Genomic DNA, 22,787 nt, shown 5'->3' with positions numbered 1-22,787 from the left:
GGAGGACGACTATGGAGAGTTTTAAGTGTCTGCTTAGAGCTTGGAAGTTCCTTTTGACGTTATCGAACTGAAAACTACCGAGGCCTTATTTATAAAAGAGCTGTTGCTCGCGAGGCGTGTCCCTTTCAGCCGATCTCCAAGTGGAAGTCAAAGTCTGGGAGGCCTAGCCCACATTCTGTTGAATTTGATTTTTGCCTCGTAGGACAATGAGACCCTCGTAACTGCCTGCGTAGAGTCAGGCACCGTGGCGTGAAATGGGTCCTTGTCACCATCGGGGTCAAGTGCATTCAAAACAGCCTTTTCTTCCAACCCACATCCTTATTTTTCAACATATCCTGCGTCAACTGTTAGATTAGTTTCATATGTGGTCTTTTAATAAACCGGCGGCAGAGTGACTGTGATCAGCCCGCTGCTTTCCATATCCGTTGTCCCCGTATCATGTCGAGAAGTATGTTTATATTTTCGCTACAGATATTCAAAAGGCTTTTGTTGTAAACCTGCTGCTGGCTTGGCTTCCGCCACCTTGTGTATATACAAGGAACAATTGTATGCTAAAATGTTTCTACCGTACACATCTCTTCCATGTCCTCAGTCGATGCCGTTCTAGGAGTTCTGGACTTGGGGGTGGGGTGTGGGGGGTTCCGAGCAGGGCGCCACTGGAATTTTTCTGACCGGGACATGTTCCAGTCGGGGAGGGCGAGTGCAGGAACACATCACAGGCTGGAATTACAAGATGGTTCTCAGCTTGAAACGCGTCGGGCCACGGGTTCCCGACTCGCCATGTAGCGTCGCTGTTTTGAGACCAGAGCTGCATCCGAAATGGCCAAATAGCAAAGTAGCGTTTAAGTGTTCTAAAACCGAAACCGTAGTGTGTGAAAAGTGGGTGGATGAGGTACTATACCCGGAGAAATATCGTAAAATACAAACACTGCACACTACGCTGGAGCGCGTTTCTCCCAATGCATTGTGGGGGGCAAGACGTGGTTTATGAAGACGTAGATTGTCTGAAAAGCCGTCGTCCTTTTTACTCGCATATTTAAGTGCGCCTGATGATGGGTGTTGTTTGTAATACATCATTTCGGATGCAGGGCATGGCAAGCTACTCGGAGAAAGTGCACGCAAAGTGTTTTTAGAAAAGAGGCCAATTTGAGACAAGTCGTTCTGGCAATATGACTGAGTACTGTCACAACAGATAATACATTTCTGTTAAATCTGAAAGCAAGGTTCTTCACCATTTGCACGGCTACACGCATCTCAGCGATGCTTGTGGCGACGCCTCGTGCATTTAGAAAATATGAGCGGCATACTGAAGGAGGAGGACACTTTGTCTTTCTTCCCGTAGTCCTGGCGTCTGCTGCCTTCTGCCGTCGGCATCCCTCCATCTTCTTACTCGCCTTCCTCCAGAACCCTCTGTACTTAGGATCCACTGACCGATATGATTGTCGTGACTACAGCAGAAACGCAGCTTCCTGACACCAAAGACGTCCAAGTCTGATTGTAGTGTGTGTGTGTGTGTGTGTGTGTGTGTGTGTGTGTGTGTGTGTGTGTGTGTGTGTGTGTGTGTGTGTGTGTGTGTGTGTGTGTGTGTGTGTGTGTGTGTGTGTGTGGCACTCTGCTCCGTGGTCTCTGGTACTCTGCGTCGTTCCGTGTGTGGCCTTTTCCTATCATGTCTTCCTGTCCAGCGCCGTACCGATCCAGCCTGATTTCAGTTTCACAGCCTATCGAAGCCAAATTTCTTTTTTCATTTTCGTTTTTAATTTCTCAATTATACCTTCCTGTCAAATGTGAAGCCGTTGCCCTGGCTTATCACCATATCTTTCGAAATAAGTTCTTTAATTTTATGTAGCTTTTGTATTGTAATTTTAAAGTACAAAGGACTAGATATATACAAAGTGTGAGACCTGGTAGAGAGAAGGATCCTTTCTTTTCTTCGTGGAGGTTTTTGTGCACATTCTGCTTTAAATGTGGCTTCAACAAAAGCGTTCTCACATTATAATTAACACTAAATTATGGTGTGTGTGTGTGTGTGTGTGTGTGTGTGTGTGTGTGTGTGTGTGTGTGTGTGTGTGTGTGTGTGTGTGTGTGTGTGTGTGTGTGTGTGTGTGTGTGTGTGTGTGTGTGTGTGTGTGTGTGTGTGTGTTGATTGGAACGTCGAGGCCCGGTCATGTCAGGAGTGTGAATGTGTTTAGAGTTGCGGGTTTCCGTCTGTTTTTCCCCATATGTGACACTTTATGTATCAACGGAGGTAAAAAAAAAAAAAGCTTGCCTTCCCAGTCACTGCTACTCGCTGACCCAAACATGTGCCCTTTGCTCAAGGGCAGCAGGGCAGATGCTTTAAACCTCAGTCTTCCAGTAAAGGGTCAATCGTCTTATGCTGATAATTATCCTGAATCCCAATATTAAGTGCTACAGCCAGTTATTTTTTTTTTTTTTTGCTTTGGTTATTTAATTTAATTTGTAATTTTTTTTTTTTTTTACCCACTTTAAGAAAATTACAAAAAAGGCCCAGTATCTGTCCCCTGTAGAGGGTTTCTTACCAAAGTGAATCCCTGCCTTCCCAGGGAGCCTCTAGAACAGTGGTCGTAAACTCTAATGACCTGGGGGCCACTGGCCAGGTTGTCTTCTTCTAGGGGTGTCGTGTTGGGCTCCAAGGGGAAACTGGCCTGTTTTATTTTATTTTATTTTTTCCTCCCGCACATTAGTGAATTGCCTTGTAATCCTGTTAGAAATAGCACTCTTATGATCTATTTAATTCTGTTTTATATTTTAAAAACATTATGTACATTTGTGTGGATTCATTAAGCATTGTGATTTGAAGAAGAAAAAAAAGAAAATTGCAGGCCAGATTTATCAATACTGTATTATCACCATGTAGCGTCAGGCTGGATGTGGCCCTGTAGTTCGAGACTCCTGAACTAGAAGGTTGACCCCTCACTCACTGGGGCTTTTGAAAGAGAATTTCACTGGTTAATAATCAGGGATATGAACCTTGTATCCTTCTTCTGGTGTTTTTAAAACGTATGGTTCCAAATCCACTCCGTGCAAGTTGATATCTGATTTGATCATTTCCATAAACAACTTGTTGTTTTTTGTTTTTTTTGTCTTTTTACTCCGCTCTGTCAATTCTGCACAGTCCCGAGTGGCCTTATATTATGATTAATAAAATTAATTACTCAAAGTCATCTTTTTGGTCTTTAATCTTTCAATCATAATTATTAAAACGTATTAAAACATTGTGTTGCACAGTTCAAACTGTATTCATTTATGTACAAAAGAACAACTTGGCAGTAGAGGTTTTGAAAAGGTATTTTAAATAGAAATATAGAGACACCGTTCAATCAATAGGGCAAGCATACAGTCATAGCTTAGACGTTCAGAAATATTCACAGTTGAGTCTTTTCACCAAATTAAACATATACCAATACCAAATCAATTTCTTGACTTTGTTACATATTCTACTGTCGGCATATTTTTTTCGGTTTTCTCGAGACAACAAAATGGTAAAGTTGAAACTGAGTGTATCGTCTTGCTGATTGGAAATGCATTTTTTTTTTTTTTCTTTTGTGCAGACATATGAAGTTGGTAAAGTATCCAGGGCTGGATATCGACAGCCAGTTTCAATTTGGAGCGGAAGTGAAGTTCCATTTCTATTAAAATGATATGTCTAGTGTAGAGAAACAAGGGCTCCTGTATCTCCTTATTGACAGGTGAACAGTCATATCTTCACTACAACCACCGTTAACATTACGTGACAGTGACGTAGCCGACAATACAAATGCCACAAAACATGGCTCCGAAACGACTACACTTAAAATAATACATTTCCCAGCACATGTTCCTCCCACAACATCCCCAAAGGGATTTTTGTAATGTGCCCTTTTTATTTTTATTTTTTTTTATTTGTTAATTCTGATGTCATTGTACTTGATGATCTTTCCGCCCTCTGTCACCACCTCTTTTTGCTCAAATATTTCCACCTTTCCGTCCTTTTCCTCAAAGCGACGCACCCGCACCACCCCTGTGGTGGGCAGGCCGTGGGGCACGTCCTTCGCGGCTTCCCTGTAGAGCATCATTCTCATAAAGTCCTGGCCGAGACCCGCTGTGTTCGTGACCGGGGCCGGGTTCCTGTTCCCGTCCTCCCTGAGCCGCGGGGAGGGGGAGCGCTGCACGGGGGCTTGAGGCCGCAGGGCTGCGGGCTCCGGTTTGGGGGAAGGGGCGCGGTCCCACCTCCGCGGTGACTCAGACCGCTGAAACCGGGACGGAGTCCCGTTTAACGGCGACGGGGAGCGGTTTCGCAGCTCGTGGCGGGCTGCGGGCGGCTGGAGGTGCCCCGCCAGGGGCCTGGCGTCGAGAATTCCTCCACCCGCCCTCCTGATGTCACTCATCACGCCGAGCATGGAAGCCCTCCGAGCCGGGTCGCTCTCCACCATCCTGCAGACGGCCTGGCAGTACGGCTGACCCCTCAGGGTTTCCTTGATCTTCTCCGGGCTGACGCTGGGCGTGTACAGTCTAATCCTCGCGCAGAGCTCGGCGATGATCTTCCCCATGGCCCACACGTCCGAGCGCTGGTCCCGTTGGCCGCCCATCCTCAGCACCTCCGGGGCGGAGTACGCATCGTTTCCCCTGTTTATGGCAGAGTTCAGGCCGCCGCGGAAGAATTTCGCCAGGCCGAGGTCGATGATGACCGCCCTGTTGGTTCCATGTTCGACCTGGGAAGGACACGTTTCTTTTAACAAACGGTTCAGTAAAGCAAAATGGTTCAGTGAGTGCTGTACAATAACAAGACATTGTCATTTCGTCCAAAGCGAGGGAAAACATTTATTTTTTATTAGCGATAAAACAGACTGTCCATTGTTTTGTTTTTTTGGGGTTTTTTTTTTTTTGTATTTATTGTCACCCCCTCATAGAACCATGACTTTAACTGCACAGGTTGTCTTGTGTTTTCAGAACCGTCGCGTCCGTCGCTCACCATTATGTTGTCAGGTTTCAGGTCTTGATGGACGACATCTTTGGAGTGAAGGTGAAGCAGACCTTCGCACATCCCAGTTATAATGGTGCCCCTGTTGGCCGTGGTCAACTGCAGAAACGAGCGTCATAATAGAATAACTTGTTTGTTTTATTTCTGACTGCGATTGGCGACAGCAGACCGGCTTCATGTTGTCCTGACATGTTGACGTTTTAGTTAAAAAAAAACAGCCGAAGAGTAATTCAGATAACTGTCGTAAGCCAGTTAATATTCCTGTGTATATGTAAAGGATGCACTTCTGTGGTGACGTACCTTAAGCCTTCGAGATACCTGGGGATATACAGTAACTGGAGATTTTCTTCTGTATTTAATAACTCAATTGTCTCCACCCTTTCACTCGATTTTCGGACGAAAATGAATAAGGAAATGACATTTCAACCGGACTGACCTGTTCAGTCTGTTTCATAACCAACTCCTCTTTAACATTTCAGAATAATAAGCAGCCATGACTCTGAACAAACTAATCGTTGAATGAATGAATGCCATCATAATAAGTTATATTACTTACACCAATTGCCTTTGGTTCATTATTATTATTATTATTATTATTAATAATAATAATTTATTGTTTTTTATTTTTTTTAATCAGAATACAGATTTATTTTATCCACATTTTAAGGTCAGCAGCGGCCAGACCCTACCTGTATTTTAGACTTTGACGCTGAGAAGATGGTGGTCTCCAAGTCCTCTCCGAAAATGAACTCCATAGGAATAATCCACTTCGAGCTCTTGAGGGTAATGTTCCCCAGTAGTTTGACAATATTGGGATGGCTGCACTTTCTGACGATCCGCGTTTGGTGGTTCCGGATGGAGAGAGAGAGAGAGAGAGAGAGAGGGATAAAACGATTACCTTTTGAAAAACGCCTTCCACTCAATTCTAAATCCAAAAGTAAAGAAATTGAAACAAAATGTGCGTTATTCTGAAGTGAGACGCGGCACGCAACGTACAAAGAACGGTTATATTACAGAATATTCGCAGACGTAGAGAATTAAAAAAAAAAAAAAAAAAAAGTCTTGTGAAACGGTGTGACTTTTTGGAGCTTTTTTTTTTTTTTGGAAGTTTTCATCGGACATGGGATTTGAAAACAAAAACCAAAAAAACACACCTACGTTCCAAACGTGGTGGCACGTGGTTAAACGTGTGGATTTCACATCAAATGACGTGACTTTTTGTACTTGGACAACTCGTCATTTAAAAAACATGTGTTTTAAATGGCTTGAAATATATATATATATATATATAAAATGGTATTTATTTATTAAATTATTTGTTTGTTCGTTTATTTATTTTTTAACAATTCCCATTTGTGTAAGTCTCCATAACAACATTATAAGGCCCTTGAACGGCCATCCCGGGCACGCCTACCTGTACACTTCGCATTCTCTTTCGAGGTCCTTCCTGTCGATCAGGTGCTGTGGGACCCTCTTCACGGCAGCCCAGGTGTCGTTGTACTTCTCTTTGTACACCTTGCCGAAACAGCCCGCCGCTATTGTGCCGGTGGAGTATGCCATCTGGGAGGGAAACCAGTTCCTTTAGGCCCAGTGCACGCTCGGGTGCGAGGGATTTGTGGCGGTGCCGCTGCCCAAACGACCGTTTGCATAACAAACATAAGCAGTGTGAAAGCATAAAAACGAGGATGGAAAAATGGAGAAAAATACCAAAAAGTAAAAAAAAAAATTAAATAAAAAGAAGAAAAACATACTCAAAGAATAAAAATCTAAACATAGATAAATATATACAGAATATCAAAAAAAGCGATGCTGCGCACAGGATAAGGTCAGAAGACAATAGCTGGGATGTGTACACACACACACACACACACACACACACGTGCAGTATATAGGTGGCTGTACAGTACTAAAGAAATTCATTTCCATATCGCAGTGGAGCTAAACGATAACAAAAAGGAAAATGCACCCCGACAACATTCTCTGAGCCCTGAATGAACCTGATGGAGGTGTCCAATCTCCAATGGGAGTTTCTACATCCAGAGAAACCAGTTTTGGTAGCACGCTTGAGTTACCAGCCTCTGGGGAAAGATAAATCATCCCACAGATCCTGTGAATTAATGCTTGGCCAACCGTGGCCGGAGTTGTCGGGTAAATACCCAAGCTTTGTTTCAGGAACATAAAATAGACCTCAGCTCAGCACTCTGTTGCCCCTTTACCACACACCTTATCGCATCGCTTGAGCCGAGTGTTGTAACAACAGATAGGAGATGTGATCTGACTCGGACGGCCCATCTGCCTTGAACTCAAGAGCCGCCGTCCAGGTTGTTGGGATGTAACCCACTAAACGACATCAAAACAAGCCGATCGTGTTTTCGGGGCACAAAGGCATCTCAGATCCTGTCATACACAGGACAGTTCCCTCCTACTAGGTAGGTACAGTAGGCAGGTAGGTAGGCAGGTAAGCAGGTAGGTAGGTAGGTAGTTAAGTAGGTAGAAGGGCCGTTTGGTGGTTTTGAAGTCAAATAAATAAAAATAAAACACACTGAAGAAATTCAAATGTTTGATAAGTTAAAGATAACGTGATTTTAACCCATCACCATCACTATAAAATAAAATCCCCTCACCAAAACAGCTTTCAGTCAGTACAGACTCAACACAGTAAATATGCCTTTCCCTCTCCTTTTTATTTTTTATTTTTTTATAAATCAATGTGTATCAGCCATTATCTACACACTGGAATGAATGAAGTTACGAAAAATGAACGATGCCCAAGCTCATTCGACAGAAACCTCATCGAGGACCTACCTGTGCGTCAGTGTGAGATGGCCGCAGCGTCAGGTCTGAACATGAGTCAACATACTTGTCTCTTTATTCCTGCTTCCACGCCTCTTTCTCCCAAGTCAGGGCCCCCAGGGTGTCCACGCCTTGTTCTGGAAGTTTATCTGACGCCTGTATGTTCAAGTCTCACTGACTGTTGAGAATTTGGATATGACAGGTTTTCATTTTGAAAATATATCGATTTATATATTAAGAAATCTAAACGTATGTTTATGGAACAAGGTCTCAGCAATCAAGTAATATTTCGGTGCAACCTCCTGATTTTTTCTTTTTTTTTTTTTCATAAAATGTGTTTTCCCTGTCGTTAAGCCAACACAGTCAGACACAATAAAAAGCTAAATAGTCTTATGTAGATTTAGGTTTTGAATCATTGTATCTACACATACAGTATGCTGTTAAATGTTGAATATTCACTTGTTCATTTTTTATACTATTTCACATGTACTTTACATACTTACATCATGCAACTTTTATCATGAGAATTAAATATAGAAAATAACAATTTTGACATTAAAAAAACATTTTATTTTAACGGGACAATTACTTTAATAAATCAACTGCATTGGAGGAACAGATTGTAAGCAAATTAATTTGAACAAAGAAAGCTCCATCTGACGGTGTTGGCAGTGGCCTTATTACAACAAACATCTTCAACCGTTTCACGACTCACGTCTGTGTTTCCTTGCTTAACAACTGTATTCAACAATTTGGCACAACAAATAAAAATGTGTCATGTGCATTTTATCCTTCTGTAAATATTAACAACAGTGAACAGTAAAATAGAAAGGACAGAAAAACTGCAATGTTCAAGAATAAACATCAGAAAACACACCAGGAACTTAAGATAATAATACAATAAAAAAAAAAAATGGAAAGTCTTCCAAAACGCTCCGTCAGCTTCATCAGGAAGTGGATGATTAATACACATTTTCCATGAGGTCCATGACTCCAGCAGACGGGCGGTGCAGTAGATCTCCCTCGTCCTTCCTGCACCATCCGGCTCCATCAGTTTGACCAGAATAGCTTCACCTGGCTCGAAGCACATAGCCTTTCTGTGTTTCTCCTACTCCTCTTTTCGCCTTCATTCGAAACACTAACAGCTTGGGCTTCCCATCCTCTACTTCCATCTTTGCTTTTCCTTTCTCAGGTATCCCTCCTTTAACTCTCTGCTTTTTTTTTTTTTTTTTTTTTTTTTAAATTTGATTTTTTTTTCTATTTTCATGTCCCTGTTTCTCCTCCATCGATAGCTGCTGGAATATCAGAATTGAATGGAATTACTATGAAATTATGCAAAATTACAATGAATCAAATTATGTTGAATTTGGTGAAATTTTATAAAATGATTATGAAATGGTGCAACTGAATTTATTTATGGGTTTTTTCATTGGGGATACACATATTTAGGAAATATTGTAGGCTTGTATGTGGAAGAAACAAAGGGGAAATTATGTATGTTATAAATTAAGTGACGTATTAAGTATTACGTGAATGAAACATTACAAGCCATATTACTATTTATTGTGATCATAAATTATATCCAAGCCTCCGTTGAGGATGATTTGGATGTTTTTGACGGTGGTGACATCAACACACTTTTTCACATGACACGCATGAGTTGAATACAGGCGCCATCTTGTTTTCCCTCTGTTGCTCGCCGCCGCTGGACTTTATTTAAAATACATACATTCGCGTCATAATTTAAAACAATTATTTATGTACCAAAGAGACAGTGTGGACACGTCATGGTTGTGACGGTACTCACCTCAATAACTATTGTGAGAGAAAAATGCACATGATCAATTCTTTGAATGATGTTTCACACATTTTATATAGGACAATAGCCTTTTGTATGTTATGTAGCTTTATAAAAACACATTTCCTCTGGGTTTTTACTGAGTCTCTCAGAGTTTGTATGAAGAGACTGCTCTTTGTAAACAATGCCTACTGTAGTAATGAAAAACAAGATCACATTCCATCTTCACTCAGCCTGGTGTGGAGATAAGGACAATCCCCGGGGGGGGGGGCTCGACAGAGCATTGTGGTTTGTTTTATGGAACAGTAAGATTGTATCTGTGACCGGAGTTTGAGAGTTTGTTGAATGAATGTGATTGAGGGGCACAGTCCTGTGAATGACACCTGAGCAATGGCACACGACCTCTCATCGGTAGAAGCGAGGGCAGACTGATCAGAACACTGCTCTGAAGCAGCTCTGAATCATTCTCTTTATTCTGCACGATAAATATCTTTAATACTCTCAGTTTTGTTTTCCTGTAGCGGGCAGAACAACCTCACCGACCACCCAGGAGAAATTCTCCGACAACATATTACAATAATTGGCGGGAAATAGTAAACTTACAGGAGCTTGTTGGACCTTATGCCATTTAGCAGATGTGACGTGTGGAAAGGGGGTCCTCAGGAGTATAGCTGACCATGGGGTTGACTGATTTGATTGACTTTTATACTTTTTATATATAAATATCTGACGGCGACGACAGAAACTTGGGACGCATTTTGAGCAAGCACAAAATAAGAGTGAATTTTGTTGAAAATTCGCTGCTTTTCTTAAAATGTTTTTTTTTTTGGGTGTTTTTTTTTTTAAACCCCTGCAGGGTTTGGTTCTGGGCTCAGGTAACCATCTGCATGGAGGTTAATGTTAACGTGGATTTCCTCCCACCCCCAAACAACCTGAATCTACATCGTAATCCGATTCGAGACTCTTAGACTGACCATGGACCGACGTCTCATCCCCGCCTTACGTCTGTCAGTAACCCTGGCCCCGGGCCTGGCCCTGAGCCTGAGCCTGGCCCTGAGCCATGGAGGGCGGTGTGTGTGCACTGGCCTGGTACCAGCACTGCATCACTCCATGCTTCCCTCAGTCTGCCTCTCTATTTGAGAATACTTTAAATGTTATTTTATTTTCTTAAGGCGACAATTTCCCACTTAACATTTAAAGCTAAAAGTAGAGAGAGAGAGAGAGAGAGAAAATATTTGAATTCTGAATGGAATTCTGGGTGTTTCAATCCATAAGATTCAAGATTCAAGATTTTTATTCGTCACTTACATATACATACTTTCATACATGTATGCAGTGAAATGTAATGCAACGCACCCGGTGATAACACACAATATGTCCTAGGAAAAATTTCTAATAGCCCAGGGAATATGCTTATGTATACGGAATAGGCAATTATGTATATATACATAATATACATACATACATACATACACACATACAAGCACATGTTGTTGTTGGATTGTTGATGCTGTTTCTTCTTAAGTGCCAACTTAATATGGGTTAGATGTCAAATATGGGTAATCTTGCAAAAAAGATTATAAGGTGAGAGCAAATTCTTTTTACACAGACACACACACACACACACACACACACACACACACACACACACACACACACTCTCTCTCTCTGTGTTTTCACCGACGGGTTAAAAATTAACAAACAGTACTTGGCTTACATTATCACTTTGGATCGTACCAACTGCACGAAAGGGGGTATTTCCACATACTGGTCACGTCGACCCGTTATCATTTAAACAAATAGTGAAACATTATTTACGTATGCGTCACATCGAGTTAAAAAAACAACAACCTTCTAGTCAGTGTACCTGTGATTAAAATAATACATGACGTCAACGCATTAACCACCCATTCGTAGCCACAACCCCCCTGTGTGTGTCGCAATACGTGTCACCTGGACGCTCACCTGTCGACTGGAGGCAAACCCTCCGCAGACAAACAAAATGGAGCTGGCTCTACCTGGGTGAGGCCCGCGTCCGTACTATGTCCGCCTCTCCACGTTCTCTTTTGCAGGATCGTTTGACAGATTAAAAAACTCACGATAAGAGGGAGCGTCGTTTCGAAACTCCAACAAGATGGACTCAAAGGCGCTTTGGACCGTGGCGGCGGCCGTTTTAATGGCAGCAGGTAGGCCCTTGTTTTCCGAGTTTCTCCCCCCGCCCAGGGCCGGGCCCTTCAGCTCGTAGGCCGACACGGTAAACGGAGGCTACAGTTTACTTTGTCGCCCAAAACCGTTAAAAAAAAACAACAACCCCAAAAAATACATTATGTTTACGTTTTGGTTGAGATTTTATTTTTTTATTTGGTTTTCCTTGACGTATTCATTTAAGGTCAGGTGGTCCCGACGCAATGTGTACTTTTTACTAGGAAAGTGTCGTTATTGTTTTGACATCGGATGCTGTTGTTTTTCTCCTGTTTTGATCAAATAAATCACATAGTAATATTTCCAGTGTCGAGTGGGAATGGACTTTTTCGGGGGAAACTATAATTATAAATAATAATAATAATAATTTGCATACGCCTCAAGCAAACTGAAGCATATTATTCCAATGGCGGTTGCTTTCAAAACCATTACCGTTTTGACCGTTGTAAAGGTAGCCACAGACTACCGTTTAAGATGGGCTCGCTTTTTAAAAATTGTTTATTTAATTTAACATTTTAAACATATTTTGTCTGAATAGTAATATAGACATTCACTAAGTAACTTGGTCAGGATCCAGGTATTGGTGCCATTACAATAACGCAACAGGTGACTCATCCGCCCAGTGTTGGTGATACTAGGAGTGAAGAAATGTGGGGGTAATCTTGTGCGTATCGTATATCAACCCCATGTCTGCAAATATGTTTACTCATCGCCACCTTAATGTAGTTGATGAAAGACATTGTTTCAAGCAGTGCCTTTCACACACAGTGTTTGAGGTGAACTAGCACTCATCCATACATTGCATGTGAAGGTAGTACTTTGTTGATAATGAATAACAGTGAGGTTAGAGGGTAATCTCTGCCTTTCTCCTGATTGCTCTGATGTATTTTCTCAGGCTCTACCACAGCCATCTCGGTGCAGTGCCCTACCAAGAGGTACATAGTCATCCTCTTCCAGCCCGTCACCCTCACATGCAACTACCAGACCACCTCCACTCAGCCCCCTGTTATCACCTGGAAGTACAAGTCCTACTGCCGCGACCCCATCCAAGCGGCCCTTAACCCCAGCAGTGCCGAAAACATTCTGGCTCAAGGAAACCCCAACTTCGACGCCAACATCGAGTGCGCCGATTCTCTCAGGACCGTGCAAATCGTGGCCTCCAAGCAGGGGAACGCCGTCACGCTCGGCAAAGCGTACGAGGGCCGCAAGATCAGTATCCTCAACAGTGAGTTCACCGCAGAGCACTCTGCACGCTATTATTAAAGTCAGCTACTAGTCGCATCACATCTCTCACATATTAAAACAAAGTTACTTGATTTTCCTGCTTCTTTTGACACGTAGAGACATGAAATGGGTTATATGGCAATCATTATCTTCTAAGAACTGCAAACCTTGCAGTCTATATTGTAGTGGATGTAATGGATCTGTTCGATATATGTCTTAGCTGATGCTTAAATGTTATGTATGCAGTATCAGTGCATGAGAGATATACAGTCCAAAGACAACTGTCCAATGAGGGACAGGTTAAGTTCTATGCCAACAGCGATGCCATGAAGAAAACCTACTTTGCAACTTGACAGTTTTCCGTTTGACACTACGGTCGTTTCCAGTCAGCTGCTACCAATTGTGTTTCTCTCCACAGATGCTGACCTGAACATCGGCCAGACGGCCTGGGGCGACAGCGGCGTGTACTTGTGTTCCGTGGTCTCTGCCCAGGATCTCTCGGGAAACAGTGAGGACTATACGGAGCTGATAGTGTTGGGTAGGTAACACCGACTTCACTCTGCACGTGCACACGCACCCACACAAGATGGCCGTGCGATGTATTTCACTCAGCCGCTCTTCTCATTGGCTTGTTTTAAAAAAAAACAAAAAAAAACCAAAACTTTAATTTCTTCAAATGATCACTTTCATTTAGGTTTAAAAAAAAAAAAAAAGCTAATTAGCTGAACATTGTCTGGGGTTGCTACTTAAATGGTGAGAAGCTGAATTATCAATATCTACTTCAATTGTGGTTATCGCCACATTAGCTTTCCAATAAATGGATTTAAATATTCAAATTTGTTGCGGTTAAGAGCAGTAGCGGTTAAAGGGGTCACAGGACCGGAAGTCACTTTAAAGTAATTGCGGCTTTATCTTTCTTTCACAGAGAGAAAGTCAAATACTACTGACCTCCTGCCTGGCATTGACTTACTGGTCATGGAAGGTAGTACCCTTAGTCCTGGAGATGTAGTGTCTGTTGATTAGTCTCGGACATGTTTGGAAAGATTCTTATTTATTTTTTTATTTTTTCCTCTCTTCATGGCATCATGACGAATGTCACTGGTGCTCCATATACCGTGTGTGTGATTTATTAAAAAAAACAAAACAATTTATAGATATATAAATTATAAAAACTTTTATCACTTAATATTTATTAAAAAAAAAAAAGTTCCACAGTTTAATACAATCTTTTATTCTTGGATTATACTTATCAACACAGTCATTCTTTCTACTCATCTTTGGCTCAGCACTGTGCACAGAGAGTCTGTCACTAACTTGCTCCAACAAAAGGCCTTTCATCAGTAAACAGTTCTTATCTGCGTTTCGGTAAAAGGCCAAATGAAAGGACTGAACTCAGCCAAGTCAGCCACCATTTTAGCAAGAAAGAGAAGTGAACTCATCGCTTGATGTGTTGTTAAGAGGTTGTTCTGTGATGTGTGACATTCTTTCCTTAAAGAATAGTCTAACACATGGTATTGGAAGGACAGACCTGATTGTCTGCTTTGTCTAAATCCTCTAAATGACAAATGCATCCACCATGTTTACACATCTAAGGGAAACAGCCTTAACGCTTACTGACATTACATCAAACCATCAGAAGCAGATTTTTTATTTATTTATTTTTTAATAACCATCATCTGTAGTAAATATTTCCTTACACATTTCAAATGGTTTGCCACTTCATAATATCGATACTGGGAAAAAAAAATCTTTTGTTTTGAATACTGCAAAAAAAAGTTAATTTTTTACATTTCCCCATTTAGGGCCCTTAACTTACTTATAGTGAAGATTTCTTACCTCAACTTGGCATTTGTGAATCACTTGTACTCTACTGTAAAATGTGCCACCCATAATTTCATTTTGAACACAGTAGAATCTGTTCATAAAAATGTTTTTACCGGTCCACCGAGTCACATATTTATGTGTGCTTTTGGCAGTGTTTGATGTTGTTTAATGTCTCTGGTGCTGTATTTATTTTATGTTTAGGGATCACGCTGTGAGTAAAAACAGATATTTCTGTTGGCTTCTGGCGACGTTCAAATTAAACACTTTGACTGATTGTAGAAAAAAAAGTTTTTCATTTTTTTTGTGTTCATTCATTCATGTTTTTTGGGGTTATTTTTCAATCAAGTTTTGGTTTCCTGAACGACACTCATTCCTGTTGGGTTTGGTGAGATTTCAACAGTACAGTACACACAGTTTATTTAGTAGAATTTAGTATTCAATACCTCTAAATAGATCAAAATGAACTATTAATGTGTGACTGTGAGTTGTTCAAAATAAATATTGACCCCAGTCAACATTTCAGCCATTGATCTATTCCAGGTTTCATAGCTAGACCTAGTTGGCAGGCTCCCAAAAAGCTTCCTTGCTTTGTTCCCTTACCTATGTGTGGCCTTGCTATGTCATAAGAATTACTGTGTAAGTTAAGTTAAAGCTAAGTTAAGTATATTACGTTTAACTGAATCAGTCTGCTGGACTGCAAAGTGGACAACCTTGCATTGTTTTTGGAAACTGCTTTTGTTCTTAAAAGTGGAGAAGTCACATTCTCCTAGAAACGGCCTACCCCACAACCATGCCATTGTTTACACCTACCTGTAGTCACAGCACAGAAAGAGGTGAATCCATTCATGAAGATAATTAAATGTCTGCGTTTTCACTCATTGACACATGCCTCTGTTGAGGTTCGCAGGGCCATGAAATCCTGCTGGCTTTGATGCCAGGCAACCTCCTTTTCACAGACACGACAAAGTGAACACACTTTGTAATTTTAGGGGGGGGGGGTCACTTAATTCTCTCTGATCCATATTTGTCGAGAATATGAGATCCAAACACATTCAAAACAAAGAGTTTGCATTGTACAGCAAAGTATGGATGGAAATGTTCTATGTATCATGATGCATGTTACTCTTGGAGAAATCTGTCTAGAACAGCTTTTTTTATTGATAGTACTGTAATTACACTTATAGTGGCACAGAAAATGAAACATTGGCGGGTTGACTCAGATTTAGCTGATTTAACTGAGGTTTACTTGACTGCAGAAAAGTGAAACGTTTGGCTGCTCATTTCTAATAATTCATTGACCAGTGGCAGGTTGATGGTGTCTACCTCCGATGTAACACCTGTGTTTGTGTCGTCCTCCCTGTTCCTCCAGACTGGCTCTTGGTCGTACTCGTGGTGTTGGGCTTCTTGCTTCTGCTTCTCCTCATCGGGATCTGCTGGTGCCAGTGCTGCCCTCACACCTGCTGCTGCTACGTCAGCTGCCCCTGCTGTCCCGACCGCTGCTGCTGCCCACGTGCATGTAAGTACACAACAACAGGGATGCCTTATCTCCCAGCATGCAGTATTTCCCAAACAGCAAAATATATATTTTCAAAGCAAAGCACTTATAGAAAAAATACATATAAAAAAAAAAAAAGAGATTCAGTTGAAAAATGATTCACAGTACAGATACTAATTACAATTGTCATAAAAGAGATTCCCATGCATGAAACAACAAATTATGAGGCGATAACATTCTTTTTTTTTTTTCTCTGTAAAATCCATGAGGATAGATCTTTCAGAGAGCATGAGACCATTCCTTTTCTATTTCTTTCTATTTGAGGGCCTTGGATTGACCCTGCCTGATAATTTCCAACGATTGCGGTTTGTGTCTCCCTCTTTCAGTGTACGAGGCCGGCAAGGCGGTGAAGAAAGGTGCTGTGCCCAGCCAGTACGCTCCGACCCTCTACGCCCCCAGCATGTACGCCCAGCCGTCCTACCTGGGGGGAATGAATCAGCCTGGCATGCCGCTGCTCCCCTTGCCCAACGGAGCCGGCCAGCCTCCTCAGCCCATGAACGGTTACGGCCGGGAATATGACGGTGCCAGCTCAGGTGAATTCATCGTCTCCTTTATAAAAACTTTGGTGACTGGATGATTTAGCTTGGATCGGAAGCAAACTCTACAGGTGTAACCTCAACTAGTCAGCTTTGTTATTCAGTTTAACCTTATTGTCATTAAGCTGCCCCATGGTCCACAAACAATGAAAAGTATTTAACAAGTGATACAGTACTTGTAAGCTAAAAATCTAGTCAGGAGCAAAACAATTAGTGATTAAAAAATACATTTCATAGAAATAAAGAAATTGATTAATGTGTGGAAAAAATGAATATGTAGAACCATATGATGTCGACCCAGCTTCATTCAGTGCTGGTTTTGTGTATTCTTGTCTCTGCAGTGGGGCAGGGTTCCCAGGTTCCTCTGCTGCATGATCAAGACTCCGCCGGAGTGGACCCCAGTGAGTAACGCCATCGTTCTGTTGTTGTGGTTTGTTTTATGATCTTGCTCAAATCGATTAATTCTCTCAGACTTTTGGAGTTATTGTGACTGTTATTGTCACTGTCTACCTTGTGCTTTTACCCGTTGCTACCAAGGTGGGGGGGAAAAGTGTTTTTTTTTTTTTTTATATTGTCAAAAAGGCTCTTCAACTCAAAAACTAACATTTTTCCAAAAGTAATGCAACTCGAGAGCATCTAAATGGAAACATCAATGTGATCAGTTTGTGCAATATTGTTAGATTAATGATCACTTTTGCGTGATCCCTAGGAGGTGGATAGATAACGTTAATGTTTCTATATGCACTGCGACACACACTGCCTTATTTAAACTGAGGAGTTTTAAATAAGTCAAGGCTATTGAGCTCCAGGCCTAAATCTCTCTCTGACTCCTCCTCCCTTCCCATCAGCTCGCAGCGGGTATCGCATCCAGGTGGACCCAGATGGAAACGCCACACGTGCCATCTACTACATGGAACGGGAGCTTGCTAACCTGGACCCAAGCAGACCCAGCAACTACAATCGCTGTGAGTGGCAGATTACGACAGATCTTTGATTAAGTATCTGTCGTGGGTGTTAAACAAAAATCCAGTGAGAGGCCGGTGACGGGGTTGAACCTGCTTCAGACGCGTGTAATTTAAACCAATGCGATGCATGTTCGAGTCCATTAATGTATTTATTGCGGATCATAGCTTATCAGTTCAACACAACAATCCCAATATTCCATTTTCGTCGCAAACATTTAAACAAACCCCTGCTAGTCAAGTCAAACTGTGCCTCTGACATTGTTTCACCTTACTTCCTGTTCCCGTGAGCTTACCACCTTACTTTTCCTGCTGTCACCTTTTTACTGCTGCCGTTGTGGGACTAATAAAGGTTTATCTTATCTTATCTTACCTGAGCGCACTTCCCAATCATGGTTGTGCTTGGATCATAAAATATATAAACGGCAATATCATTAATATTCAAATCACGGTTAATCAACATAAATGCATAACGGCTCGAACAGTTACTATGGCAACCTGTTTAACAGTCTTAAGAGCTACATATTAGGGATGCCATGGCGAGGAGTGGTGGGCAAGTAATGTCATCGGTGTACGCCCCAACAGCGGTAACTGCGGCAACCCTACTACATAAACATGGTGGAGTTACATGTGCACTCAAGCCAGATCTAGATGCTTTGCACACCTATGTCAGACGGGTGTGTGGGAGACGGAGCAGAAACCCAAAAATGATGCAAGAGACACTCTCTTACCTTGCAATTACAATATTTATTGAGTGCTTCTGGAAGCATTGTTTTGTCAAACAGTTTTTCCTTCATCATTGCCTTTCACCATTTTGTACAATAATTCTACGCCCGCAAATAAATAAAATTGAATTAGCCTCCCCATGAGTAGAGTGCCATTGTGTCCACCAGCCGGAATTTCAAATGAGCGATTTGTTCTTTCTGGTTTTTTTTTTAATGTTTTTTTTTGCTGAATACCCTTTTTTTATTTTTATTTTATTTTTTTCTTGGAGCGAGTACTGAGTACTCACTCGTGGGTACTTGCCAAGACTGAGCATGAGTCCAAAATCGAGACTGGCCTCCATGTCTCTGCCTTCTTCTACTTTGACAATTCCTGGTTAATGGGGATCTAAAGAGTACAGTGCTCTCTCTTTGTCTCCCCCTAGTGGATGGTATGAGTGAAGTCAGCTCGCTGCACGACCCCCTCGACCCTAGGGGTCGTGGGGGTCGATCCCATCCCCCCCTGGCCACGGTCTACGACCGTGACGAAGCCATGAGCACCATCAGCAGCGTGTCCCAGCAGCGGGATCGCGGCGCCGACTACCGGCCCCGCGGAGGAGGCGGGGGCTACATGGAGGGCCGGGCGCGGGCCCGGTCCATGGAAAACCTCGATGACATCGGACGCCGCCACCCGAGAGACAACTACCCACCTCATCGCCGTGACGACGGGGCCCGAGGCAGGAGAGGGTGCGCTGTGTTTTGTTTTCTTTATTGCTGCAGGTTTCAATAAGGCTCCTAAACAAGGCTCTCAAAAGGCCTTCATATTGTTTGAGGAGACTACTTTTGACCCATCTAGTTTCCTAACAGAAAGAAACGAGTCAATTGTAAGAAGACAGGAGCTGCTGAGCACTCCCTGGCTCTTTGCCTCCTTTTTACTCGAACACCAGTAATCAAACAATAGACCTTCTCCTCAGTCTTAGTGTCAGCTAAGCTTGGTGTAGAAAAACTGGCTACAGGCCGAGATTCAATAAGTTTTGATTTTTATCAAACACCACTGTGGCTGAGGTGCTCTGTCCGTATCTCCTCCATCAGCTCGGACGACGGGTGGAGTAGCAGTGCGCGCAGCGGCAACGACCGCGATTACGACGACCGCAGGCGCCGCGACTACTCCCCCGATGACCGCCGGAGAGGAGGCGGGGCCTCCGGAGGCCTCCAGGGGCGACGCAGCCGCAGCCGTGACGACCTGATGGAGATGGACCGGGGCCGCGGGCGCGACAGCCCCCGCGGACGCGACGCGTACGACGACAGCTTCCTGCGCGAGGCCATGGAGCGCAAGAAGCTCGGCGAGCAGCAGAGGGCGCGCAGCCGCGAGCGCCTGGACGACGACAGCGAGCGCTCGGACCGGGGCCGGGCCCCCCGCGGACCCCCTCCTCTCCCCCTGTCCCCGCCCTCCTCCTACCCAGGCAGGAGGGACGACTTCCCCCCGCCTCCTCCTCCACCCTACAGCGACGAGGAGAGCGTGTCCTCCTCCAAGAAGAGCAACCTGAGAAAGGTGACGATCGATTGTTTCATTCATCATTTATAATAAGAGCAAAAGGCAGTTTATTTTTTCCCCAAATAATACCCTTTTAAGTACGTGAGGCATGAATCTTTTGACTCGTGAAAACTTATTTCAACAAGACATTGCTGCCATAAAGGCCTCTTTAAAAAGGCTAATTGACTGTAAACTCATCCTCCGTCGTTGAGCCAATCAATCAATACATTATTTAACTGTATTCACTTTCAGTTATATTTTTCTCATATTTTAACTAAACTTTTCTGTTCTCTTCCAACAGAACGGAGCTGTGAGCCGTGAGAGTCTAGTGGTCTAAAACAAAAGTCCATTAACCGAACTATGATCCCTGGGGAAAAAAAAAGGTCCCAATAGATTTTTAGAAACTGTAAATACTGTTGATTGCTGCGCTGATTTTATATTCTACCATTGGCCAAAGAGATATTGAATGTACAGACTTCTAACCATGAGAACTAATCACTGTTAAATATTAATGTAGAGCTTTTTGTGTGTGTGCCTCTGAACCTTATGGCAGCCGCAAGTGCCTTAATTTGTACAGTTTTACTTTTAGATAAATCTAACTTTTTATGTTTTAATGCTAGTATGTAGTACATATAAAGTAGACTTTACTTTCATCTTTTTAGAGTGATATATTTAGTGTTAATTTTACATTTTGTCTTTATGAGAGTTGGTAATACGGGGGCTTTTTTCAAGACATTTGAACAAGATGTGTGGGTTTTTTTTATTTTTTTTTACATGTAAAGAATGTATTTTGTTTTTAACAACAAAAGTTTCAGCTCTGTTGTTTCATTGTGCATACTGATAGTGCTTGTAGTGATGCACATGATTCATGTTATAGTGTTTTAGTCCATGTGTTTGAAAAATATAACACTTTACATTGTACAGCCTTTTAGTAATTACCTGAAAATTCTCAAGTTAACTTTAATACCATATAAAGCCGGAATGATAAAATTTACATTTTACAATAAAGCTCTTAGAAAAAGATAGACCTGGTCTGGTCGTTTATTTCATTGCCGCGGTTACACCACTAGATGTCAGTGTCATGTCCATATGTAATGAAACCAACTCATCACCACAAATATATCTTATTTATAGTTGTCACTATTGGTTTGCAAACTTTGCAAACATTTATAAAAAAAAAAAATTAAATTAGAAAAATATATTTTGATCTCTCATTCATCATTTACTTTGTTTTTGATTTTCTAACTTAACATTTCCTATTTCCTCAGTCCGAGCACAGGTTTAATCACTTATCCGATTGATGGATTCCCATTTTCCTCCTTGCTTCTCTGATAAGGATGTATATAGATTGCAATATAACATGGTTATATTCCCTGTAGGTATATTTTATTTTTATGCTTTTCCGATATATTTTGAGTTGTTAAAATTGTAACTTCATTTCTATATGTGTTAGGAAAACTGCAAGGTATTAGTGCACTTCAGCATATAGCCATCAAATTAAAAGTGGTATTGATATGCTTTATATGATTTTGATTTATATGTTTGAATTGAATATTGTCTGGAGTCTTGGTGGGTGTGTGTGTGGAGGCCCCATGTCTCAATTACTCATTGTGCTTAAGTAGTCAAACTCAAAGACCCCTTCCCCTCAAAGCTGTTTTCTTCATAATTACCTCCGTTTGGAATCATGATTTTGCCATTTTACGGTTTCAAGCCACATCGCCCAAAACACAGCTCCCTGGCGGCTTTTAGACAAGACACTTATTGAGATTGAAGATCCAAAGTCAATTGTGTGATTAGTTTGGTCAGAATAATGGAAGAAGAAGAAGGGGGGGAAAAAAAAAAACCCAAAAAAAAAACAGTAACCCATACACATGATAGAGCCGTACACTATATCTGACCCCATATGAATCATAATGGGCCCCACAGGTAATTGTAGGAAGTAGCCCACATACATTCCCAGACTCTCGGAGAGAAATAAGATTGATGCGGGCAGGTGGACGAGCTTCTCTCCATCGAGACAGTGCGACGCCTCGTCCTTGACCCCTGACCCCGAAGGAAATACGCCCTCATAAATACAGCCTGCACGTCCTGCCCTGCCCTCAGCAGGACAGCGAGGCTGCTGCGGAGTCATTGAGGAGCTGCACTGGTCAAAGTCTGTTCCGCTAAACAGGTGAGTGAATATCTATGATGTTGGATTAACAGCCCGAAATGCACGCCCCTGCTCACATCCAGTGAAGGTCATGTTACAAGGCATTTTAAATGGTACCTTCTTTGTTTCAATACTGGTATTTGCTGTTGGTAATATGGGTCACCATCATAACATCCGGGCAAGACTGGCGTCCTCTTGCCTGGGTGTGGATGGACTTTGGGGCAGGTTGGCTCGTCCAGGCGACGTCGAGGAGCGATTTCAACGATTTCACGGATCCTCGGATCTGACCCTTGTTTTTATTAGATGTTATATTCTTCACCTTTTTGTTTTCCACTTGCATTCGCGGCGTAAAAGGTCTCGTTTTTAATGAAGCCCTTTAAATTCAATTTAGTGAGTGTCGGAGAGAGAGACGGATAGAATGGTGGAAAGAGAGAGCGAGAGAGAGAGACCGGAGTAGAACAGTGGGGAGAAATAGAAAGAAACAGGGATAGAGTGGTAAAGAGAGAGACAGACGGGGGATAAAGTGGTGAA

The 22,787-nt window shown here is 42.2% G+C and overlaps 2 protein-coding genes across 2 annotated transcripts; one reads left to right on the top strand and one right to left on the bottom strand.

Annotated features, from left to right (window-relative positions):
- Window positions 1–3,290: 3,290 nt before the first annotated feature.
- LOC307234325 (uncharacterized protein) lies at window positions 3,291–6,538 on the bottom strand (the record flags this gene model as incomplete). Its single annotated transcript, XM_080005998.1, has 4 exons — window positions 3,291–4,709; window positions 4,970–5,077; window positions 5,668–5,806; window positions 6,393–6,538. 4 exons carry the CDS (start codon window positions 6,536–6,538, stop codon window positions 3,897–3,899), a joined length of 1,206 nt encoding a protein of 401 aa, XP_079862124.1. The 3' UTR covers window positions 3,291–3,896.
- Window positions 6,539–11,578: 5,040 nt separating this feature from the next.
- Window positions 11,579–21,121, top strand: lsr (lipolysis stimulated lipoprotein receptor). The gene is made up of 10 exons (XM_080004980.1): window positions 11,579–11,755; window positions 12,667–12,996; window positions 13,414–13,533; window positions 16,189–16,335; window positions 16,701–16,907; window positions 17,252–17,311; window positions 17,759–17,875; window positions 19,020–19,320; window positions 19,666–20,125; window positions 20,409–21,121. The coding sequence occupies exons 1-10, from the start codon at window positions 11,704–11,706 to the stop codon at window positions 20,442–20,444; spliced, it is 1,830 nt and encodes a 609-aa protein (XP_079861106.1). The 5' UTR covers window positions 11,579–11,703; the 3' UTR covers window positions 20,445–21,121.
- Window positions 21,122–22,787: the final 1,666 nt, after the last annotated feature.

Source organism: Zeus faber (assembly GCF_960531495.2).
Source record: "Zeus faber genome assembly, chromosome: 8".
Lineage (NCBI taxonomy): Eukaryota > Metazoa > Chordata > Actinopteri > Zeiformes > Zeidae > Zeus > Zeus faber.
The sequence above is the reverse complement of the archived record's forward strand: the minus strand, read 5'-3'. Positions and strand labels throughout refer to the sequence as shown.